General features: G+C 39.6%; 1 protein-coding gene across 4 annotated transcripts in view; it reads right to left on the bottom strand.

The window, feature by feature from the left end:
* Positions 1-1,943: 1,943 nt before the first annotated feature.
* Positions 1,944-22,666, bottom strand: part of LOC105230209 (AF4/FMR2 family member lilli) — a 92,774-nt gene continuing 72,051 nt past the window's right edge. For 3 of the 4 annotated variants that reach the window (XM_049453893.1, XM_049453892.1, XM_049453891.1), the window contains 7 exons: positions 20,945-21,883; positions 19,890-20,072; positions 5,181-6,969; positions 3,334-5,084; positions 2,456-2,626; positions 2,274-2,391; positions 1,944-2,200 (listed from right to left, as the gene is read on the bottom strand). In XM_049453893.1, coding sequence (XP_049309850.1) covers positions 2,170-2,200; positions 2,274-2,391; positions 2,456-2,626; positions 3,334-5,084; positions 5,181-6,969; positions 19,890-20,072; positions 20,945-21,788 — 4,887 coding nt within the window. In that variant the 5' untranslated portion in view covers positions 21,789-21,883 and the 3' untranslated portion in view covers positions 1,944-2,169. The remainder of the gene's footprint in view (positions 2,201-2,273; positions 2,392-2,455; positions 2,627-3,333; positions 5,085-5,180; positions 6,970-19,889; positions 20,073-20,944; positions 21,884-22,666) is intronic. The other variant, XM_049453894.1, reaches the window with a different exon arrangement.

Below are 22,666 nucleotides of genomic sequence, written 5' to 3'. Positions count from 1 at the left end.
GTTCAATTGCGTTTTGCATACCGTTTTATTTTTGTTAACAGTTGGAAGTCATTTGCTCAGAAGTTTCTAAAAAGGTTTTTTTTTATTAAAAATTTTTTGATTATGTTTAAAAACTTATGTTTTGCTTGAGCATAGCACTGAAAAAATTTTGAAGTAAAAATAGAAATTTGACAACTGCTTCTTTTTGTTATAACAGCTACATACATATGTATCTATAAGTCAATGAACACTTTTAATTTATTTGGAATTATGTAATAAATTCTTTAATTCATTGTTTAAAATTTATATTTCCAAAATATTGTAACTTGTTATTTTTAATAATTTTTTTTTATATTTTTTATTTTTTTTAAACTGTTTTTATTATATTTTCTTTAATTTTTATACTTTTTTTTATTTTTTTAATTTTTTTTACTCATTTTTATTTTTTAAATTTTTTTTTACTCTTTTTTTTAATTTTTTTTAATATTTTTTTTTTTAATTTTTTTATGTATATTTTTTTTAATATTTTTAGATGTATGTATATATTTTTTTAATTTTTTTATATTTTTTTTTAAATTTTTTTTAATGTGTTTATATTTTTTTATTAATTTTTTTTAATTTTTTTTATTTTATTTTTTTAATTTTTTTTATTTTTCTTTTTTATATTTTTAAAATATTCTTTTAATTTTTTTTATATTTTTTAAGAAATTATTGTTTTATTTTTTCAATTTTTTTTATGTATTTTTTCCTTTTTTCGTTTTTTTTTTTATTTTTTATTGTTTTAGTTTATCAAAATTCTGTTTCCTTTTAGCTATTTTTTACGCAAATTTTCTATATTTTTTGTTTCATTGTTATTTTTTTTTTTTTTTTGATTTTCAATATTTATTTTTTTCGCTTAACTTTATTTCAATTTTATATATTTTTTTATCTTCTATTTAAACATTTATATATATTTTTAATTTTTTTATTTTGTTAATATTTTTTTAATTTTTTTTAATTTTTTTTATATTTTTTTTTTATTAAAAAAATGTTTTTAATTTTATTAATATTCTTAATTTTTTTATAATTTTTTAGTGTTTTATTATTTTTCTTTGGAATTTGAATATATTTTTTTATAAAAGCTTTTTTTACTTTTGTTTAATTTTTTGTAATTAAATTTTTTTTTTAATTTTTTCCTTTAATATTTTTAATTTTTTAATATCTTATTATTTTTTCTGTATTTAATTATTTTTTGTTAATAAAAGTTTTTTTTGTAGTTTTTATATAATTTTTTTCATATTTTTTATAATTTATTGTATTTTTTATTACATTTTTTATATTGTTGTTTTTTTTTTAAATTTTTTTATATTGTTTTTTTTTTAATTTTTTTATATTGTTTTTTTTTTTAATTTTTTTAATTTTTTTTTATATTTTTTATATTTTTTTTATAATATTTACCTTTTATTTTTTGTATTTTTTTATATTAAATTATTGATTATTAAATAATTTTTATATTTCATATTTTTGTTATGTGTATATTTTTTTATTAGTTTTCAAATCTCCTTTATACTTTTTTATAATCTCTTTATTTATTAGTTTTTTCCAAATTTTTTTATTTTTCTTTTTATATTTTTTATAGTTTTTTATATGAGTTATATAAATAATTTTTGAATATGGAATTTTTTGAAAATTTTTAAAAATTTAAATTTTATTTTATTTATAAATTTTTGTTATTTTTTTTACTAATTTTAGTGTCCTTATTAATGTTTGTTTTTAGTTTACCTTTTTTTATTTTTAATGTTTTTATGTTTTTTTATATTTTTTAATTTTTATTTTTTTTTATTTTTTTTTTTTAATTTTTTTTATTTTTTTTTTTAATTTTTTTTATTTTTTATGTTTTTTAATATTTTTAATTTTACTATTCATAGTTTTATTTTTTACCTACCTATTCGCCTATTTCTTTAAAAACAATTAAAAACCGCAAATACAATTTAATACTTTATTTTATTGTTTAAAATCAAGCTCGAGCTTATCACTATATAAATTAGACTATATTATGACATTACAAACATTTTTAACGCTAACTTACGCATCTGCATACTTTAAATATTTATTTTTACATTTAATTTAATTAAATAATATTAATATAATATTTAACAAACGGCCGTGCCTCGTGATAACTACTTTCCAGGTTATGGTTTCTGGTCCACCTTAAGCGCCCATTGATTTCGCCTTCTGTAACCTTCGATAAAAATAAGTATGAGATTAAATTTTGTACCGTTAGGTTGTCTCAAATCCGGTAACTGGGGACTTACTTCCTTCTCAACACCTTTAGCACTATTGCACCCTCGCGCACATCCTTGAACAGGCGTATGGTTTCAGCGTGACTCATGCCCTGCACCGAGGTGCCATTAATTTCGACTATTTCATCGCCTGAGAGAGGGCAAAAGGTGGAGATCAGATCAAAATCAATATTTAAGCGCTTAGCTTTACTTACCCGCCTGCAGTGTGCCATCGTCCGCCGCTTGCCCCGAAGGGAATACAGTCTTTACGAAAATACCCATATTGCCTTTTGGCGAGTCACGTCCGCCAACAATGCTGAATCCCAGCGATTTCATGCCGTGCCCCTTGAAGAAAGTGATGGTCTTTGGCGTTGAGCGGCTGGCGCCTGCGAAAATAATAACAAAAAAATTTAATGCAATTCAATGTAGTAGAAGTCGCCTTGTAGCCTTTAATAAAGTAAGATTTATGAAAAAGCAAGAAATTCGCACTCCCTGATCCGCCATCGGCTGTGGTTCGGCGTTGCTTGCGGCCTCGCCAGATTTTCAGCTCAAATTTTGGCACACGCCACTCTACCAGGCGAACAGCATCAGCAGCAAGCAAATGCCGGCGCCATACAAACGAAAAGTGTTGCCTGCTTTCAGGCGTCATGTGACGCCAGCCTTTCACAGGCACAGGGTGATGCAGAGAGTGAGATTTTTATTTTTCTTAAAGTCAATTTTTTGTTTTTGGACTATTTTTTATTCCGTTAGTTAGTGCTAGTAACCAATTAGCTATTTGTTAGTAGCGGAAATTCTATGAATTCGAGGAGAATTCGGAAAAGAGGTAAAAAGCATTAATGGAAAGCGTTTTAATTAATTTTTTAGTTGAAATATGGGTAACAAATTATTACTAAATATTATTTAAATTAGTAAATAATATTCTCGCGCGGCTTTTGATGGCTATAAAAGGGCTAACTTAGCACTGCTGGGCCCAGATAAGTACAAATCTCAATATTTTCAGTAACTTTCGTGGAATCAAAAGAAACTAACTCAAAAGAATTCTTCTAGGAGATGCCTTACATCCCCACACTCCCCCCTCCGACTGCCAACTCACCGTCGCTCATCGAAGCGCGAATGACTTCGGCCATTTCTTCATCGCGGATTGTTAGTTTCGCCGCAGGCAATGAAGGGCGGTGATATTGCAATGAATGTGTTGCCGCAGCAGCTTTTGCACTTGTTGTTGTGTTCGAATTCGAACTCGCACTGGTTAGGGCTGTGGGCATAGAAGTTGATGGTACGGTTAAATGTTGTTGGTATAAATGTGAAGGCGTTGCGTGATGACGCTGCTGGTGGTGTGGTTGTTGTACGGTTAAGTTTTGGTGTTGTTGTTGTTGGTAAGAAATGAGGTGAAAGGGATTAACATTTGTATTAGTGTTATTAGTGAGATCAGACGACGCTTGTTGTTGTTGCTGCTGCTGTAGCTGTTGTTGTTGTTGCTGTTGTCTGCGCTGCTGGCGCACATCATCGTCGGTGGTGTTGCTATCAGTGCTGGCAGCGCCATTTGCAGCCGCGCTGTTGGCCACTGACGTCGCCCTTTGTGTTGTTGTTGCTGTTGGTGTAGTGATGCTTGTTGTTGTTTGTGTTTTAGTATTATTTGTACTATTAGTGGCTTTGGAGTTTTGGTAATTACTGTTATTGTTGTTAGCTGTAGCTGTTGTTGCTGTTAGTCTGCCGCTCTCGGTGGCGCCACCGGCAGGCGGCTGTATGAATAGACTCAAGCGCGAGGAGCTGAGACGCGAATGCGCGAACCGCAGCGAACGATAATGCGAGTTGGACAGATTGATGGAGTTGCGCGTGTAGTGCGTGCGCGACGGAAACGCTGGCGCCTGTTGTTGCGACTGGCCGCGCGCACCATCGACAGTATCCAAAAATGCAGCGGCAGCCAGTGGCGCCGACGCACCATAGGTCAGCGACGCACTACGATTGCCCGCCACGCGTCCACAACCTGTCAGCAGCTCGTCCTGCGACTGCTGTTGGTGCAGTTGCTGTTGCTGCTGAACGCGCAGCAATGCCGCGCCCTCAGAGCAACGCTTGCGCGCCAACAGCTGCCACTTCTCATCGTCGCTGATTGTGTGCGTGGACAGCGATATGCTGGACGCGCGATTCGCATACACCGGCGTGTACTCGGCGCTTGCATTGTACAACGGCGTCAGCTCGAGGTTGCGTTGCCCCGACGAGGAACGCGCGCGGCGCCTTATGTGTTCGGCCGCAAACTCACCACCATTTGCCGCTGTGTCCATGGAGTGACGCGGTGTGGAGCAGCGCCTATGTTGCATTAGCGGCATTGGCGTTGGCATCGAGCTCAGCGAATGCATTGTCGTTACACTGGCCAGTGAACGCGCGTCATCGTCCACATCCAGCTCACTAGCGGTGGCGTCCAGTACCGCCGATGATGGTCGCCGCTTCTGACGCTCATCCTCACTCTCCAGCGCCATCTGTAGACTTTGCAGATCATAGTTTATGCTGTCCGTGCTCTGCGTGCGCTGCGTATAGCTGAGCCGCTTGCGGGCGCGTGCCAAATACTCGCTTTGTGGATTGGCTGTGGGCGGCGCCGAAGCAGGCGCTGGTTCGTTGCCACCATGCAAGGATAGCATTGAGTTGTACGCCTGTCCAGCGCTGCCGTCGATTTTAATTTTAGTGTAAAAGTCGGTGACGGTGGCGACTTCGTCGTGCGCAATCACCAAGTCGATGCAGTTGTTCACGAATGTCGACAGCAGACGCTGCACGTCGCCGAAGGACTGCATGCCGCGCAAATGCTTACCGTTCACGTTGACAATTTCGTCACCAATGCGCAGGCGGCCATCTCTGTGGATGAGAGTGAAAGGTTTAATGATTACTACTGTACTCGCGATGTTACGGCATCTACAACAAAAAAAATTATAATTTGTTAAGTTTACTTACTTTTGCGCCATGCCATACGGATCGATCTCGACTATCAGGTAACGGTATTGCTGCTCATTTGCTGACGTCATCACAGTCTTCGGCGACAAAACCAATCCAATGCAGTCTTCCTGACACTTTCGCTCCAACTTGATTTGGCGGAAACGCCGACGTATGGTCTCCGTCTCATAGTCATAGTTGTAGCCGCCCAGCGACACGGAACCGCTTGTCGTGCTGCATATGCTACTGCTGCGCAGTCCGCCACAACCGACGCCACTTTCGGAGGAGGTGAGTGAAATCAGCGAGTTCCTCTTCAACGTACCCGACGCAATAGATTCCGTATCTCCACTGGAGATACCAAGATTATTGCCCAGCAGTTGTGCGTTCGTGTTATTGCCGAGGTAAATAACACTGCCACATGTACTTTCACTGCTTCCTACACTGCTGTTGTTGGGAACACCACCACCACCGCCAACACCGCCGCCGCCGCCACCTCCGTCACTGTCGTAACCCGACTCGTTCGAACTTAGACAACTACTTAATCTTTGGTAAAGTGGTTCCCAGTCCTTGGAGGAGAGGCTGTTGTTGCGCGACACCAGCACCTCGCCGTTCACATACACACCATTGCAAGCGCTTGCACCGACTGCAGCCGTGGTCTGCTGTGGCGAGCAATTGCTGATCGCACTGTCGTCCGACGAGTAGCGCTTGATCAGGGCGCCATTCCGATAAATCACCTTTTTCTGGTGATTTGGAGAAGTGCTAGTCAGCGATATGGAGTCCAAAGTGCCATCGGCCAACGTCGTTACATCACTGGGTAGCATTGACGTGGAGTTCCGATGCTGCGGCGTGGGTGAGCGTTGCTGACCCGCTTGCATATACTGCACCGCCGCCTGATGCAGCGCTTGTAAGCCGCCAGTGTCCATTGTATGCAGACTGCTGAGTGAGGGTTGCTTCATCACTGAACCGCCATTTTCTTCTGGTAAAACGGAGAGACGCGAACGTAGAAATGCGTAGGGAAAAGCGCCACGTCGGTTTGTGGATTCCTGACCGGCCGCGCCACCCTGACTCGTAGTGGTCTGCGTTTGTGCGCTCAGCGTTGTGTCATCGCCATTCGGCGAGTTGCTCGTGCCTACTTTGGCGATGTCATCGCAGCTGCTCGATTTGAGATTTGTCGCCGCGCTTGTAGTGCCCTTCTGCACCTTGCTCTGGCGGTTGTTGGCCAAGTTCAGACCCTCCGTGGGATCGTCACACTTGATGTACGATGAGCTGGTCAGCTGACTAGTGGAACTGCTGCGGTATAGATTGCTGCCGGTCGAGCCGCTCGGTTCGGCGGCCTTAATCAGGTTGTGTGACTTGTGATTGAGCATGCCGGTGGAACCGATGCGATGGAAGAAATTCTTGATCGCCTTCTGTGAGCGTTGTTGCGCGTTCGACTGGGTCGGCGTGCTCGTCTGTGCGCTGCTGGCGTGGCTGCTGTGTTCTTTCGCCTTCTCTTGTTTTTGTTGGTTTTTATTGTGCGCCTCGCCATTTTGTAGTTGTTGTTCCTGCGGTTTGTTTTGTTGCTCTCTTTGCTCTTTCTTCTGTTGTTGTTGCTTTTGTTGTTGTTTGATGGTTTCGATGGGTCCAGATTTGCATTTCTTCAGCGTGTGCGTCTGATAGTTGTCCTTGGCATTATCATTATTGTTGTTGTTGTTATGTGTGGATGTGTGAAACAACGAACGCAGGTCTGTGTGTGACTTATGTGTGTTTGTGGTGTCGCTACGCTTCAATATGTCCAGCTTGCGGCCCATGCGCTTGCCCCACGTGAAGACTGGAAGAATAAGAGTTAGAGTGTTAAAAATATGAAAATTCAAGGAGCAGAAGATAGACTATAAACAAATGAGACAAAAATAAATGAAATCCTTATGATCCCGGTCAAAAGGCCCTATAACGGTCAAACCAGCAACATTTCTTACAGAAGCTTCGACAGAAAGTATCCAAACTGCGGAATTAAATCCAGAATACCGAGCCGACTTAAAGCTACCGGAATACGTCCTTTCTTGAACAAAATATATTGCCTAGAGCATGGAGGAAAACCAAACATATAAACCATCTTATTTATTCGAGTTTCGTCCAGCAAAAGACGAAAACCCGATTTCAGCTTCTAAACTGTTCAATTCGATTTACGGTTCTTTGATTCTCGCACTTCCTTTCCTACCTTTCATCAAAGTTAACCGTCTTGCGAACCGACCCATATAGCTGACCTAATTCAACAGCCCGCTAATCACACAGAATTCAAACAAGCCAGGAGACATTAGACCGCCTACTACTTAACTCCGCCGCTAGTTCAACGTGGCTGCCCCACAAGCTCCTTCACACCTCTCCATTCCAATTTTCCATTCTAATTTTATCTTTGGCATCCAATCTAATTTCGAACGACTACAACAGCGATTAGCCGCTGGTTAGATGTTGAACGGCTTCTGAAAGTACGCCATACACCGCCTCCGAAGCGAAGAAGGCGCAGGCAGCGCAAAGACGCAGCAAGTAAGCGTCTATAAAATGTATACAATTAGAATATTCAAATCTCTTTGCGCCGCCAGTAAACAATCACCGAAGTTGCACAGATATTGGCGCGCTTTCCTTGCGCGGTTACATGCCGTTGGTCGCGTGGGTCGCGGTGGGACCATTAATTATGTTGCAGCCGTCATTGGCTAGCAGGCAGTGGCGTACAAAATAATTGACGCTTGTAAATGAAACAATGCGCGGCATTAAAAACAGAGAAAAACAACGAGAAGAGAGTCTTATAGACAAACCAGCGGCATACATTTAAGAGGAACTGCTTTACTGGCTGCATGATCGTCGTCCGCCTTCGCGCACCCACTTAGAAATGTTTAATGCCAGAACAATTTGTTGTTGTGAGACTGGAGACGATGCAGTCTAACGAAATCTGAATCAAATCAAATAGTTGGAGCGAAGCGGCGAACTCGCTGCAAAGCGGATGCTACGGCGCAGCTGCCGCAGCTTATTGCTGTGCCGCCACACAGTGGGCATTGATTGGAGAAAAGTGGATGTGTTATATAATACTAAGTAGTCGAAAAAGTCATTTCATATTTCTAATCAAACTTCAACTTTTTTTTATTTAATTAACCAAAACGGAGGCGATCACTTTTTGCCATTTTTCCGCCAGAGACATTATTCCATCAGTGTAAAAATTTTCTGCTTTCTCGGCGAAAAACTTTGACAAGTAATTTTCACAGGCTTCTCTTGAAGCCAACTTTACTTCATTAAGGGAGTTCTGCATTCTCCGAAACAAATTGTAGTTCGATGGTGCAAGGTCAGGGCTATATAGTGGATGCATCAAAATTTCCCGGTCAAATCTCCCAGTTTTTGCCGAGTCATCAAAGAAGTGTGTGGTCTGGCGTTGTCCTGAAGGAAGACGAAGCCCTTTATATTGATCAGTTCTGGCCGTTTTTTTTTCGATTGCTTGCTTCAATGTCATCAGTTGTTGACAGCAAAATGTAGAATCATTTGTTCGACCAGGCTGGAGCAGCTCATAGTGGATGATTCCTTTCCAATCCCACCAAAAACTCAGCATAACCTTTCGAGGCGTCAATCCTGACTTTGCGGCCATTTGTTGAGCTTCACCACGCTTGGACCATGATCTTTTCGAAAATTATAGTCGAATTCGATCCACTTTTCGTCTTCTGTTACCATTCGCTTCAGAAATGGTTCACTTTCATTTCGTTTCAGCAAAGAAGAGCAGATATTAGTTCAGTCCATTAAATATTTCACAGACAATTCAAGTGGTAACCAAACATCGAGCTTCTTTTTGCAGCTAACCTTTTTTAAATGGTGCAAACCCGTTTGATGATGAATGTTTAGTACCTTAGCGTTGTCATGGCTGCTTATGTGATGGTTCTAATCAATCGTTTCTATAATTTCAACGATAGGTCGACTAGAGTGAGGTCCACCTTTCACATCGAAATGTTCAGAACGGAAGCAACCGAACCATTGTTGTGCTACACTAACTCCAGGGTCTAACCAGGGGTTGTAGCAGTAGCCAAATGTTTTTAAAAGTGTATAAAAGTATAGAAATGTATCACTTGCCAGCAGCAAAGTTTTGAAGGTAAGACACCACTGTGCGCATTTGGTATTTAAAGCCACGCGACAAAGCAACAAATCATAAATAATAAAATACTCTTTTTTTCGTCTGAAAAAAGTAAGGCAAACAAAATTGTCGACTATGTTGCATGCGCCTGTATGGCTCTGAAATACAGCTGCGAGCGGCACAAATCCAGTATGCAGAATGGCAAATACATGCATAGAGACATGTATAAAGGCGGCGAGCCGACGCTGCTTGCCATGCCGCACAACAAATTATTGTTTTGTTAGCGCTGCTCTACATTCTGTTGCGGCAAGTTGTCGGTATTGATAGGCGCGACGCACAGCACACTTCAACTCACACTTTTATATGGACATATGCGCACACACACGCAGGCACACACGCGCGGGGACGCTTAGCCGCCTGCAGACTTCAAAAATATTGGCTTAGTAGAAGCCGCAACAATGCTGCGCTTAGCGCAACACATTGGCTTGACTGCCTGTCGGCGTATTGCTTGCTGGCGTGCACTTCGTCCTCGTCCGCGCTCATTTTGCCGTTAAGCCGCCAACACAATCGCCGCGTCTGCGCGCATTCCTGTTAGTCGGAAGACCATTTTATGCCAATTTTTTATCTCGCTTTTGTGCTCTTCATCAAATCAAAGCCATTTGTTGCTGCCAATTTCATTTACATATAAAACTTCGATGCGCCGCATACTCGTACAAGTATAGCGGCGGTCTGCATGCGCAGTTGGCGCCTTGCCGCACCGCATCCTTTGCGGTTACTTGGGCGGCTTCTTACAAGCTCCAAAAGTGCCGCTCATTCTCATTCATCGGCCTGTCCGTCGCTGGCTTTGTGCGGCTGCAAGACGCTTCGTGGTCTGCCGCACCACACCGCGCAGCGCCGCACCGCCTTTGACCTCATGCGCAGCACGTGTCCGCTTTGATTACTTTTGCCATTGGCGCACATTTAGCATTAGTTGCTTGTTATTATTATTATTATGTATTGATGTTGTTGTTGTTGTGTCATTGTTGCTGTTGTTATTATTGCTGTTTGTTAGCGACTTGGGCTGTGCGGCGTTCGTGTGGCGCATTGGTGTCATCGTTGCAATTGTCTGTTGGCTTCTAATTTAATACTGATTGCTGTTGATGGCAATGGCGGTGTGATGTTGCCCCATACTAGTTATAGCTGTCGTTTGTCAGTGTTCTACGCGTTGTTGCTGTTGTTGTGATGTTCCTATTATTTGCTTGCGTTATTGCCGTTGGCGTCCGCTGGGTGTTGCATTCCAACCACTCAATCGGGCTAAACCAATCGTTGAAGTGGAAGTGTAATTGCACAAATTATATTGAAAGTTTTGTTAGCAGCTTTGCTCTTTTGTTGTTGCTCTGCAATATCTCCGCTCTTACAAACAACACCGAAGAATTTACTACCGTTGTTGGTGTTGAAGTGTGAGCAATTGTTGCTAGTGATTTAAATTATCGTGTTGCAAAGCGGTGGCGAGAAATGTAAGACATATTTCTTTAAAGCCTTTCAACTGACATGAAATCCTTTGATGAGAGAGCGAGAGATTGAGTTATAAATTTAAAGCACAAGACATTCTAGCCGATTTCTACTAACCAGTATACCGCTATCCTCACTGTCCTCAATAAATAAGCTGACAGAAAAGCTTCGAAAAAAGAACTAAAGACCAAAGCAATCGACTCATGTTTTATGCTCCCACATCAGTCGGATCTACGCAACTGGAACGGACCAGAACTCTGCAGCTACAACAACAACAACTCATATTTTATGGAGTTGTTCGTTGTCTGGTGGACAGCTCTTTGATGCATCAATGACACTCAATACCACGCTACAGGTAGCACCTGTAGACATAGCTGGTAGATGCTTGGCGGCTTGCTATTAGACTTACGAAAGATGGGTGAAATTCTCCAGTACTTCGTTTATATTCCTTACAATTTAGATTACTATATGATGCAACCTTCTCCTGACGGTTCCTTATCTGCTTACACACCTGCTTTGTGTGCGGTGCGAAGCCTTTGGAGGAGAGGTACGGTGAGCTTTTTCACAGATGGATCGAAGTCAAGAGGGAGGGTAAGAGATTAAGTCTTCTGTCGGTAGCTAACCTCAACTCTAGGAGGATCTGTTGATCGACTTTTATCGCTTTTTGGGTAACATAAAGAACAAATATTCAATAGACTTTTCTTTAAATTGATTAGGAATCATATTTAGAAGCAGGAATTGAATACAGCATTCGTACACTCTGAACTTGCGCTCGTTAAAAATCATATTTATTTGCGCACCTTGAGTGAGTTAAAACTGCATATTAGACACACACATGGAAATATAAATAAATGGAATAAATGAGGGGAATGTTACGAATTAAATACTTTCTGTTTGAGGTTCAAGCTTTGCACGCCAAATGATCTCCACAAGCAGCGTTCAATAGTCGAAATATTTCGCGGCAAAAAAATGCTAAAAACCCTCGCTTAACGTTCGGGAGCGGCGCACTCAAGCTATCGCGTTACACATTTCCGAAGGCAATGCCACGAATAAAAATTTCAAAAGTATTATGGCTGTGGCGAAAAATGAAGAGTTGCCCGTTTAAAAGAGTCGTGCAAGAATTCTTCACTTTCCAGCCGTAACTGGCCGCCACAGCCAAATGCTAAGATGTTCTGATTACACACACAGAAACACATCTGCATTCTTCCCGGCAGGATAGTAGGCGTGTGGGTGGGCTCGTGCACGGCGCAGAGCAGTGGAGGTGAAAATCATAATTTGTGTATTGACAAAAAGTGGGCTTGACACGCGACACGTTCGATCGTAATTTTCCAATTTCATTTGCCACAGTCCGAATTTAATACGTTTTGGTGGGCGTCGGTTATGCTTGGGGCAATTGGGAATGTGTTTCATGAAATTTTGTATACCACAAACGCGCAAACATACGTTTATGTAGGTATATGAATTGATGAAATGTACTCGTACCATCATACATACATATATATATCTCTGATAAAAGTGGAGAACTAGTGTGCGGCATTAGGCATGGTTGCTGTTCAGTTCAGTTACGCCCATTCTTGATATTAGTGCCTTATTTACCATTTGATAATTTTTCGCTAAAATCGACTAGGACGAAAGCCGAAAACTATTTTGTTTGATATACGAAAGTTAAGGAAAACTTTGTATTGATTTTGCTCACTTTCTGTTAAGATATCTTTCTTGATATTTGAGTTACTTATACATTGGTTACCTCACTCAGTAATTTCGATTGATGACAACAGCTGATCTTATAGAACTTTTTCGCAGCCATCTTCACATTTAAACGCTTTGCCACTATACATTTGATCAGTTGATATAGTAAGTCTTATTTGTAAAAAGTGTTTTTAAATTTTTTAGATTTTTTAGAAGATGGAAGATCGTTGGCTGCATTTCCGGCATATTTTGCTGTTTCACTAACAAAAGGGTAAAAATGCAGTTCTCTGGTGTGTTTATGTAGTGGATGGCTCTAGAAAAGACCACACTTGCAAAGAAACTCGAGAGCGTTCAACGGGTGGCGGTCATCAACATGTGTAGTACATTAAGGTCCACTCCAACCAGAGCACTTCAATACCATCTTGCACATTGTGCGCCTAAACATCGTCGGCAGTTTTATGGCTGCAAAAATTGCTATCAGACTCAGAGCATCTGGGGTCAGAACACACATCTGAACACTTGGATATCCCCACACGCTTTCACTTCATACATCATCATAACTTGGATCATAGAGTCACCAAACCGAACTCTGGTGACTGCTTCTCTGCACATATACCAACGAGGGAGTTGTGGGTGTGAAGAAGCCGTCGGAAGAAAAAGGCAGTGAGTTTCTTTACGGTTGGGTCAAAGCTTGCTAATAAAGTGAAGACTGCGAACAGCAGCCTGATCAAACGACCAGCCTTCAACCACAACACGTGCTTTGCCTCAAGCTTACCACATTTGTATTGCCACAGGGTGCTATACGTGGTATATAGTACACATACTTCACTAAAAATTTTTTTTTACTTTTTTAAAATTAATTTTTTTAAAATTGAATTTTTTTAAATATTTTTTTTTTATAAAATTTTTTTAAATAATTTTTTTTTTTTTATAAAATTTTTTAATTAATTTTTAAGCCCACCTTTACTCATCAAATGTTTGTTCTTCTTTTTTAAATAAGATGTTGCATGCTTATCATTTAAGGAGAACTCTTCTTCCCCTTTTACTTCCATATTTTGTTCCTCAGTCGCGTGATCCGTTATCATATCCATGTCCATTACTGTTTTCGGCTTCAAACTGTTGTGTTTTGCGTACTTTTGTTGCGCTTGCTTCGGCCAAGGTCGCTTGGCACTTTTGACCTTGAAGCGCAGGCAGGGCGCTATATGCTTGAATTTCAAACGCATTTCAATTTCACAATCTCCGTTGAGTTCTTGAGGCTTTCGTTTGTTTTTATAAAGTTTTCGCTCGCAATTTGAGTGTTTTTTAGCTGAAACATGTTCAATATTTTCATTTACTTTTCACTTGGTTAGGTCTGCGTGGTTGAGACGAACGCGTACGACTGACGCGCCGCCGCCGCTCAAAGTGGCAAAAAGCCAGTGTAGCGGGTGATTTCGGATTTGGCTTTAAAAACTATGCAAAAACTGAACTTTAAGAAACGAAAATGAAAAACGAATTTGAACACAGCTCAGCAAGCAAACTGGTTCGCCGCCTGATAAATGTTGCATGCGTGCATTGTATGCAAATTTTCGACGTCGCTGTTGGCACTGTGTGGTATATGCGCTTACTTAGTATGTGCAGCGCTGACGCGAGTTATTTTAATTTCCATTTAATTTGACTTAATTTCGAACATTCGTAGTCGTCTGCATTTATGCGCGCAGGTAGACAAAGAAACAATCGTACTTACATATGTTGTTGTTGCTGTTGCTATGCTACTAGTATCACTGCGTGTACATTTTTTAATGTCTACAACAAAAGCTTAGCGTTTAAGGTAAAGGCTAGGGCGCTCAATATCGACTTATCGGCGCTGAATTATTCAAACGCCAGGAAATACAGATACTTTGCTAGTAAAGAAAAATCTGCGCGCTTTTGTTGTCGTGCGACCCTCTGCCCATGGAGATAATTTACTACGCGTTGACGGCCTTAATTTATATAAAATTACTCAGACGTAGCGTCTCGGCCCAAAACCTGCCAAGTTCGCGTGTCTCAACGCAACTTTTATATGCCTTTTTATCATCATCAAGTTCAACGCGCTCATATTTCATTAGGATGTTGTTTTCTTTTCTTTTCTCATGTTTTGTTTTTAATTTTTGCACATTTTTTATTTCCATTATTATCAATTCCATTTTTTCTTCATCTCGCATGGCAAAAATGTTAAGCTCACATTTGGCTCCGGGGCGCTGTCAAACATTCAAAATCAAAATATTTTTTCAATTGTTTTATTTCTCGTTTTGCTTTGGCTACTGTATTATGTAATTACTGTTGATGCTTTTAATTTTTGATTGTAAATGACGGCTGAGTCTTGAAATACTCGTGGCTTTGTCAATCATTTCTTACAAATTTACATATTTACGCTTAGTTTTTGTAGAGTTCGCGGGTATAATGGACCAAGTATTTATTGAAAGAACTTATAGACGCACAGATTATTTGCACAAGGTTCCAGACTTATACTAATAAAAATAATACTAGAATCGATCTCAGCCATTTTTTCGCACATTTCAGCGGCTGTAAGTGGATTTACAGCAAGGTTGTTAGCTACAAGTTTGTCCATGAATATGCTTGTGGGAAGTGTTGAATATCTTTGTGATGCATAAATCGCTGAGTGGGTTGCTGAATGAGTACGCGCTGGATATATTTATTAGAGCAGACATCAAGAGGTTTATTGCCTTTCGTCATCCTCAAGATATTACCTTTGAAAAGGCATCTTATAATTTCTAAAATTGTCTTTTCGAGAAATAGCACACAATCTCAAGGTCTTTATCCGACTCAACTCAGTATGGCTTAGAGATAAATAAAAAATAATTGACGTTTTGCACTGCGACCTATGGTCTATTGCGCCTTCTCCTATATCTTATGATATACATATATAGCTTGCTGTGCGCGATGGAGGTGATGTGATCCCTGTCCACGTAGATGGATCCCAGGTCCTTGAGCCTGTTTCTACAAATTGTTGGGCAATCTAGAATCAGGTGTTTTGGAGATTCCATCCATGGAGTTTATGTTTATGTTAGACAAGTGCTTCTTGAGCCTGCACTGCCCAGTATAGAGCGGGAGAGAGAGACGGAATTTATCTGGGAGGAGGTTCATCATATCTCTAAAACTTTCTAGATTGTAACCTCCCAATAGCAGCTTGGCGTGGCGCATTCCTCTTGCCTGATGTCAGTGCCATTCGCTCACCACTCTCTTCTCCGTGCGAAACAACTTCTTGTGTGGTATCCCACGGGATGGTGCTGGTCAGCTCATTACCGGCTTCCCGTTTATGCCCCGGCAGCTGGGGTTGGCTGTTTAACCTTCCTATACACTCCTTCACTTATAGCGATTTGAGTTTGTTGTCGAAAATATTCCTATAACACGAAACCCAAATTATGGGCAAGTGGTGTTACCACTTCCGCTTAGAATATGCTAGCTGAGTTTGGTAGACGGATGGAAAGAAAGATATCAAGCTTCTTGGAGTATACTCCTATACCAACTCGCATTCAAGTTTGGACCTATCACCCGTCGGTATATATTGAGATAGAATTCTCCTACCTTACTAAACCTCTTCTCCATTCACGTATGGAAGTCTGATCTATTTAGACTTATTTTAACTGTCGGATATGACTTAAAAGCCCGGGTAACCCAAGCACATGTTACCTCTGGATACATTTTGATATATGTGACTTCTTCTACTTTTCCGAATATGTGATTAGAGGAACTAATCATAAGAGTATTTAATTTAAGAAGAATAAGGAAAAACAATTCCATCAGTCCGGCTAAAATTTGGTAAGAAGATAGGATGTGTCACATGGGACTGGATTCTAATATCGCTTGCCAAGGTGATGATTTAGATTTGAGAAACAGTAAAAATTTCGAGTTATTGAAGTAAGTTCTTTCGCCGCATATATTGTATATTGTAAGAGCTTATAAATATTTTAAGCTTTAAGATTTCATATCATAGTATGCTGCTTAGTCACAACAATTTATTTTGATTCATTATCAAATCAATGTCGCAGCTACGATAAATATTTGCTTAAATGTCTGTCGCTGCAAATTGATTGCCTAAATTTGACATGCGAATTTGTTTTCCACAGTGGAATTAGTTTGTATGCTAATGATGAATTAAGTGGGCTTTGCTAGCTTGTTAATTCAATATTTATATTACCAGATTTGAATTATGAGTTTTAGTGATTGGCAAGTAGCGAACTCTGTCAACATTGAGTTGAAGACGCGAAAACCAAATTTAATAAGTTATCAAAATACAAAATAAAGAAGAGAATCTCTTTCGCAATAAAATTTATAATTTTTAGCACCGTAACTGTGGAAAAGTATGAAGATTATTTGATTCATTCAATGTTCATATTCAGATGACAACGGTTTGATGGCTTACTTTGCTCTGTTGGGCGATATGTATAATATTTTTATTATTTTTTATTTATTGTTTTTATTAATGCATACATACTATCTTGATCATATTATATAATATTTTTGATTTAAAAAAACAAATGCTCAAATATAACTGACTTTACTCTCAACTGCGCTTGCCTCGATTTGTTTGTTCGTATTATTGTAAGAAACACAGAATGATTTCTTTGTCTGCAGATCGCCACAGTTGATTGGCAAGAAAATTAAGGCAATTTGCAGTTAATAAAAGCACATGAGAATGGAAGGCGCAACAGCGTAAAGAGTAAAAGATCGAGTTAATCATACAAGAAATCCAATTTAAAAGCATAAAAGTAACAGAATGAAAAATAAACGCATTTCTATGAATGTGTGTTAACAGAGCGTGGCTGGTGGTGAAATGGTGGCTCAGCAGTGATAGTGATGTGAGCCGCGGGAGCAGTTGTTGCAGCAAAAGGATTTTGTATAGAAAAGAGTACAGGCTAAAATTTTAATTTATTTATGCATGCGGAAAAAAATCGTGCTCTATACAGGGCACTGCACGCTCAGGAAGCATTTGTCTAAATTGGGCATAGTATATTGCGAAAACTGTCGGTTTTGCGACATGGAACAGGAAGTTCCAGATTCTACATTACCAGGGACTTGTAAGAGCGGACTCAAGTCCCTAGGATCCATCTACGTGGACAGGAATCACATCACCTCGATTTTTATCTAAGTGCAGAAGTGGCATTATCGGAAAAAGAGACCTTCCAGCTTACTACGCCTACAGAGTGTCGGGACTCAGGCATGCCACAAGCAAATGATTGCATACTTTGTGGTTTGTCACGTTAAAAATTATGGTCTAAGTGGTAAATAATACCAGAGGATGGTGGGAAAGGCCAAATTATTTGTAAAATCATCACTTGTTTATGATCGAACTTTTTGTGATCAAATTCTATCAATAAATGGGCTTGTGAATTGAGCTCATAAGTTTAGCAATTTGACTCTGATAAACTAATTTCTTTGGGTACCCGTGAATTATAGCCTAAGTTGATAGGCTAATGATGACTGAACCAATGGAAAACATTCGACGGCTCTTTATTAATGATACAAAGCAGTCTTTGCTAGCTTAAGTGGTGTAGCTTAGGTTAGGTTAATCTGGTAAGCCAAGGAGCCACGCAAAGACCAGTTTTGAGCCTTTGCGATACCAGATGGAGTTCAGTTACTAGGTCCATGAGGAGTAGTCATCTCTTAGGATGCCTGCGCTTTACGTGAGTTTTAACAGAATCTGTGGCCTTACTATCGAAACCTCCTACAGTGTTTCATACCGTGGGGACCCCATATGCTTACAGCGTAGTCTTGCCAACGCCGGACAAGTACACATGAGATGTTCCATTGTTTCCCTGGTGTCTTGTTCTAGACATATCCTGCTTCCTGTAATCTGTGGTGTAAATATCATAAGAAATTTGCTATTCAGACATCAAAAAGCCCATTTTTGGACTATTTTACTAATTTTTCTCTCCTGTATTTGATAAAAAATTATATGGCAATAAAAGCCCAACAATTATGCACACAAATTAAGAAAAACATAAAAATATCAGAAATTTTTTTCGGTGCAAATCACTGCTTCTAAGCGAGTACCGAATAAAAAATCCACATCACTAACCATACAATCTGAATTACAAACATATTTCTGCATGTGGGTATGTGCTTATTACCACTTAATGTGTTTGTATTGGAAAGAAAACGGTAACAGTGCAATAAATGCAAAATAATAATCTTTACACTCGTACGTGATCACAGCAACAAAAATAAGTAAATACATGTGTGTATTTCTTAAATTGTAGAGAAATTTCAGATAATTTGTAGCGAGCAGAAATCAAAGAATTTTCGCTGTTTCTTCGTAATTTTCTTTGTGGTAAGCACATACATACACACAAATATACATACAGACATGCAAAAATGCAGTTTTCGGAACTTGAGATTACAAACATCCGTTCCACGCTGTGCCCTTATATAAAATACTGCCGAAATTTGGATATTACAACAAGAACAAGTTTCATTTAAGGCGCATATAAATGTTGCTGAAATGGCGCGTGAGAAACACTACTGCCACGAAAGCTGCTGCGGTCGGGCATCATCATGTGGTGAGCAATTAAAGCAATTTTGGTAAATACTTAATACAATTGAATTTTTAGTCTTTTACTTTAGTTGAAGTAGTTTTTCAGAGAAATAGCTCAAAATCGGCGCACTTCTATACCACTCAGCTTTATTTTATACGATTGGGTGGAAGTTCGCTATATTCGAAGCTCTACACGCTGATATGCGGTGTTGTTTGTTGTTGGTTTGCTGAATGAATTTTTAAATTTTTAAAATAGTTTCCAACCTTTGTGCCCTCTTATAAACTATCATAAGTGTTATTTGAATTATAAAACACAAATACAAAAGCTTCCTTACAGGAATTATGAACGGTTAGTTTGTATGGCAGCTAGATGCTATAGTGATTCGATCCGAACAATTTCTTCAGAGATTGTATCATTGCCTATTTCTCTTGCAGATATTTCTTCAAAAGAAAAAGTGTCCTACACAAATAATTTTTTTCAATTGTTCAGTTTGTATGGTAACTATATGCTATAGTGATCCGATCCTAACAATGTTTGCGGAGATTATATTTTTCTTTTGGAAAGTAACCCATGAAAAATTTCTTGAAGATATCTCATAAAATGAAAAAGTTTTCCATACAAGCCACTGATTCAAATCGTTCAGTTTGTATGGGAGCTATATACTATAGTGGTCCGATATCGGCCGTTGCGACAAGTAAGCAGCATCTTTGTGAGAAAATAACGGATGCAAAATTTGAAATCGATATCTCAAAAACTGAGCGAGTAGTTCGCATATATACAGACAGCTGGACATGGCTAAATCGACTCAGCTCGTCATGCGGATCATTTATATAAAGGATATACTTTAGAGGATTTCTGACGTTTCTTTTTGGGTATTACAAACATCTACAAACATCATAACAAACTTATTATACCCCGTTCAGTGTATGAATATTGAAAAGTACTCACCATTTCTTGTGGCGCTATTAGCAGTTATGCTCGCTGGGGTTGCTGATGTTGTTGTTGTAGCGGATGTTGTTGAGGTTGTCGCTGCATTTGCAGTTGTCGTGCCGCCGTTTGAAGTGGTTTTCTTTTCGTCATCCAATATGACAACCGGCACTGCGGTGACCAATTGATAGTTGGGCAAATGACCTGCGCAAAAAAGAAAGAAGCTTGTGGTTCAAAGAAAGTATGTGCAAAAAACATAAAAACTATTAACGATTTTATTTTCAGGGCAATTTAAATTAATTTTGGTTTAGAAATAGAAGTATTACTTTTCAGAAATTTTAAAACATAAGCGTTAGTACTGGATTGAGAAGTTCACATGTCGTCACCTAAAATGCAAAATAACATAACATCACTTTTCAAAAATTTACAGCCGAAGGAAAAACGATATGATAGAACACTGTTGAAACAAAAATTGAGTTTTGGTTATAAAATGGTTATATAGTGGTTATGTATTGGTTATATATTGGTCACATATTGGTTATAATGTGGTTATATCTGGCAGCGGAAGCTTAAAATTTTATGCTACATGTATATAATATGATGTAGTGAATCGTAAGCAATAAAAAGTCCATTTTGATTTTTTTGATGATACGTTATTTTGCATTTTAAAAGTTATAAACCGGTTTTAAGACGATGCTTTTTTAGGCATTATAAAATTTGTACGTCAGTTTTTGAGATTGCCAAGTGAAATTTAATACGTAGTCGCATTTTATAGTTTATTAATCATTTCTCGGAATCGGTTAGATAGCTAAATCACATATCTCCAATATAACCGACTATTCAGGTATTTTAAACTTCGATTAAAAATCGCTGACTCGAAACTGGTTTTAGACTCATAGTCACTTAAGCAAAGTTGTTCAGAATGATCCGTAGAGCATTTTCAGCATACGCGAATTTCTGATTTTTTTTTGGCTTGCTGTAAATTGATCCGCTCTAATGTATATACATATATACTCGCTTGGCAACACTTCAAGCTAACCCACATTCAAAATGAGGTCTTTTATAACACCACTTACCGTTTGACGCCATCAGCGATATTGTTGAACCACTGCAACTCTTCATTGGCGTGACACCGCCACTGCCACCAGCGCCGCCACCACCCTTGTCGCCATTTGGCATCAATGAAATATTGTGGCAACTCGCATTTCTGCTTTTCTCGTAGATGCAGCTACTCGATGACGAGCTGTTGCGCTGTTGCCCCAAAGTCTGCTGGCCGAGTTTTTGGTAATAATGTTGCGCTGTCGCAATATTATTGCTGCTGCCACCATAATTCACCAACAAAGTGTTACTTTTGCACTTGCTGCCACCTCCACCGCCGCCAACGCCGCCACTGCCATTTTGAAATAAGTGTGTGGTGCTATGATGTTGCTGTTGCTGTTGATGATGGTGATGCAATCGCTGCAGCGCAGCATCATTCAATGAAGCCACCGACAGCGCTGACGGCGTCTGACGTCCGCTGCTATTGTGGCTGCTGTAGTTGTGTGTGTAGCTGCCACCACCCGCGCCACCAACTGCGGCAGGTGAGTGCGTTTGTGTGGAGGTGCCGCTATTGCTGGCGCTCAGCACGCCGACGCTGGTGGGTGTGCGCGGTGTGGGCGTGTGGCTAGCGCTAAGATTCGTACAGCTCAGGATCATGACGGGCGAATCATGCAGATCGGGTAGCGACGATGAAATGGCTGTGCTGCCGGCGATGGTTTTGCTGAATTTGACGGCGCATGTTGTGGCGGTCGGTGTGGGTGTGGCGGTTTGTGTGCCGTTGTTGTAGTGCTGCTGATATGACGGATGGATGCTGGTGGTGGTGGTGTTGGTGTTAGCGCTGCCAAATGTGTCGATGGACTTGCGTGTCTTGAAGAGGCGCATAATTTAGGCTGCCGGGCGGCGCAAGTAATTAGAGCAAGGCTTCAGTGGTATGAATGATGGTGTTGGTAGCGTTTTCTGTTATTATCTTTTGGCCACTGAAAGAAGATGAAGAAACGAGTATGAAAAATATTAGTAGACAATAACGGACGCTTAACAATATAAAAATAGAAATTTGCTATTGAGAATATAGGTTATGCTAACTAAATTTAAAACCAGTTATATTACCAGTTATAGTTTTTTTTTGATAATAAGTGACAGCCGTTTAGATTGTAGAGACTTTACGATAAACTAAAGGGTCAATGTAGCAAAGCTTGAACCAGCGAGACCAGCTCCTCTATGCTTTCTGTTTTTTATCTACATTTCCATGAATGAAGTCGTAATTTTCCAGCAAAACTCTCCACTTTTAACACGCTTCGTACAACGCCAAATTTATTTCCCAAAATACGAAATTCCTCAACCACAAAACTGTGCCGCATGCTTGAGAACAGTTCACTTCCTTTGGCTGCATTTTCACAGCACGCAAATAAACACTCTCGCCTTTTTTTTGTGGAGCAAAAAAGTAAAAATTGAAAACGAAATTCTCATGAGAAAAATATTGCACATGCAACCGGGCGCGCAACCGGTGCGCAGAGTCATTGAACGACCTCAAACTGCAATCCCTTGCCGCAACGGCGACTGCCAGTGGCACTGAGCCCAGTTTAGAGCCAACTTTTTTTCATTATTATGTCGATTGCCTGGCACCGCAATTCGGCGGTAATGGTCAGAGACCGCCAGCCGCAAACCGCATTGGTTCGTGCAACAGCACGGCATGCCACACAATTGTGGTAAGAATTTTGCGCTTTAATTTTCATTCTCAGACTACAATGCGCATTTTGTTT

The sequence above is a fragment of the Bactrocera dorsalis genome, chromosome 3, assembly GCF_023373825.1.
Source record: "Bactrocera dorsalis isolate Fly_Bdor chromosome 3, ASM2337382v1, whole genome shotgun sequence".
NCBI classification, from domain to species: domain Eukaryota; kingdom Metazoa; phylum Arthropoda; class Insecta; order Diptera; family Tephritidae; genus Bactrocera; species Bactrocera dorsalis.
Note: the sequence above shows the minus strand (reverse complement) of the source record. Positions and strands in the feature narration are given on the sequence as shown.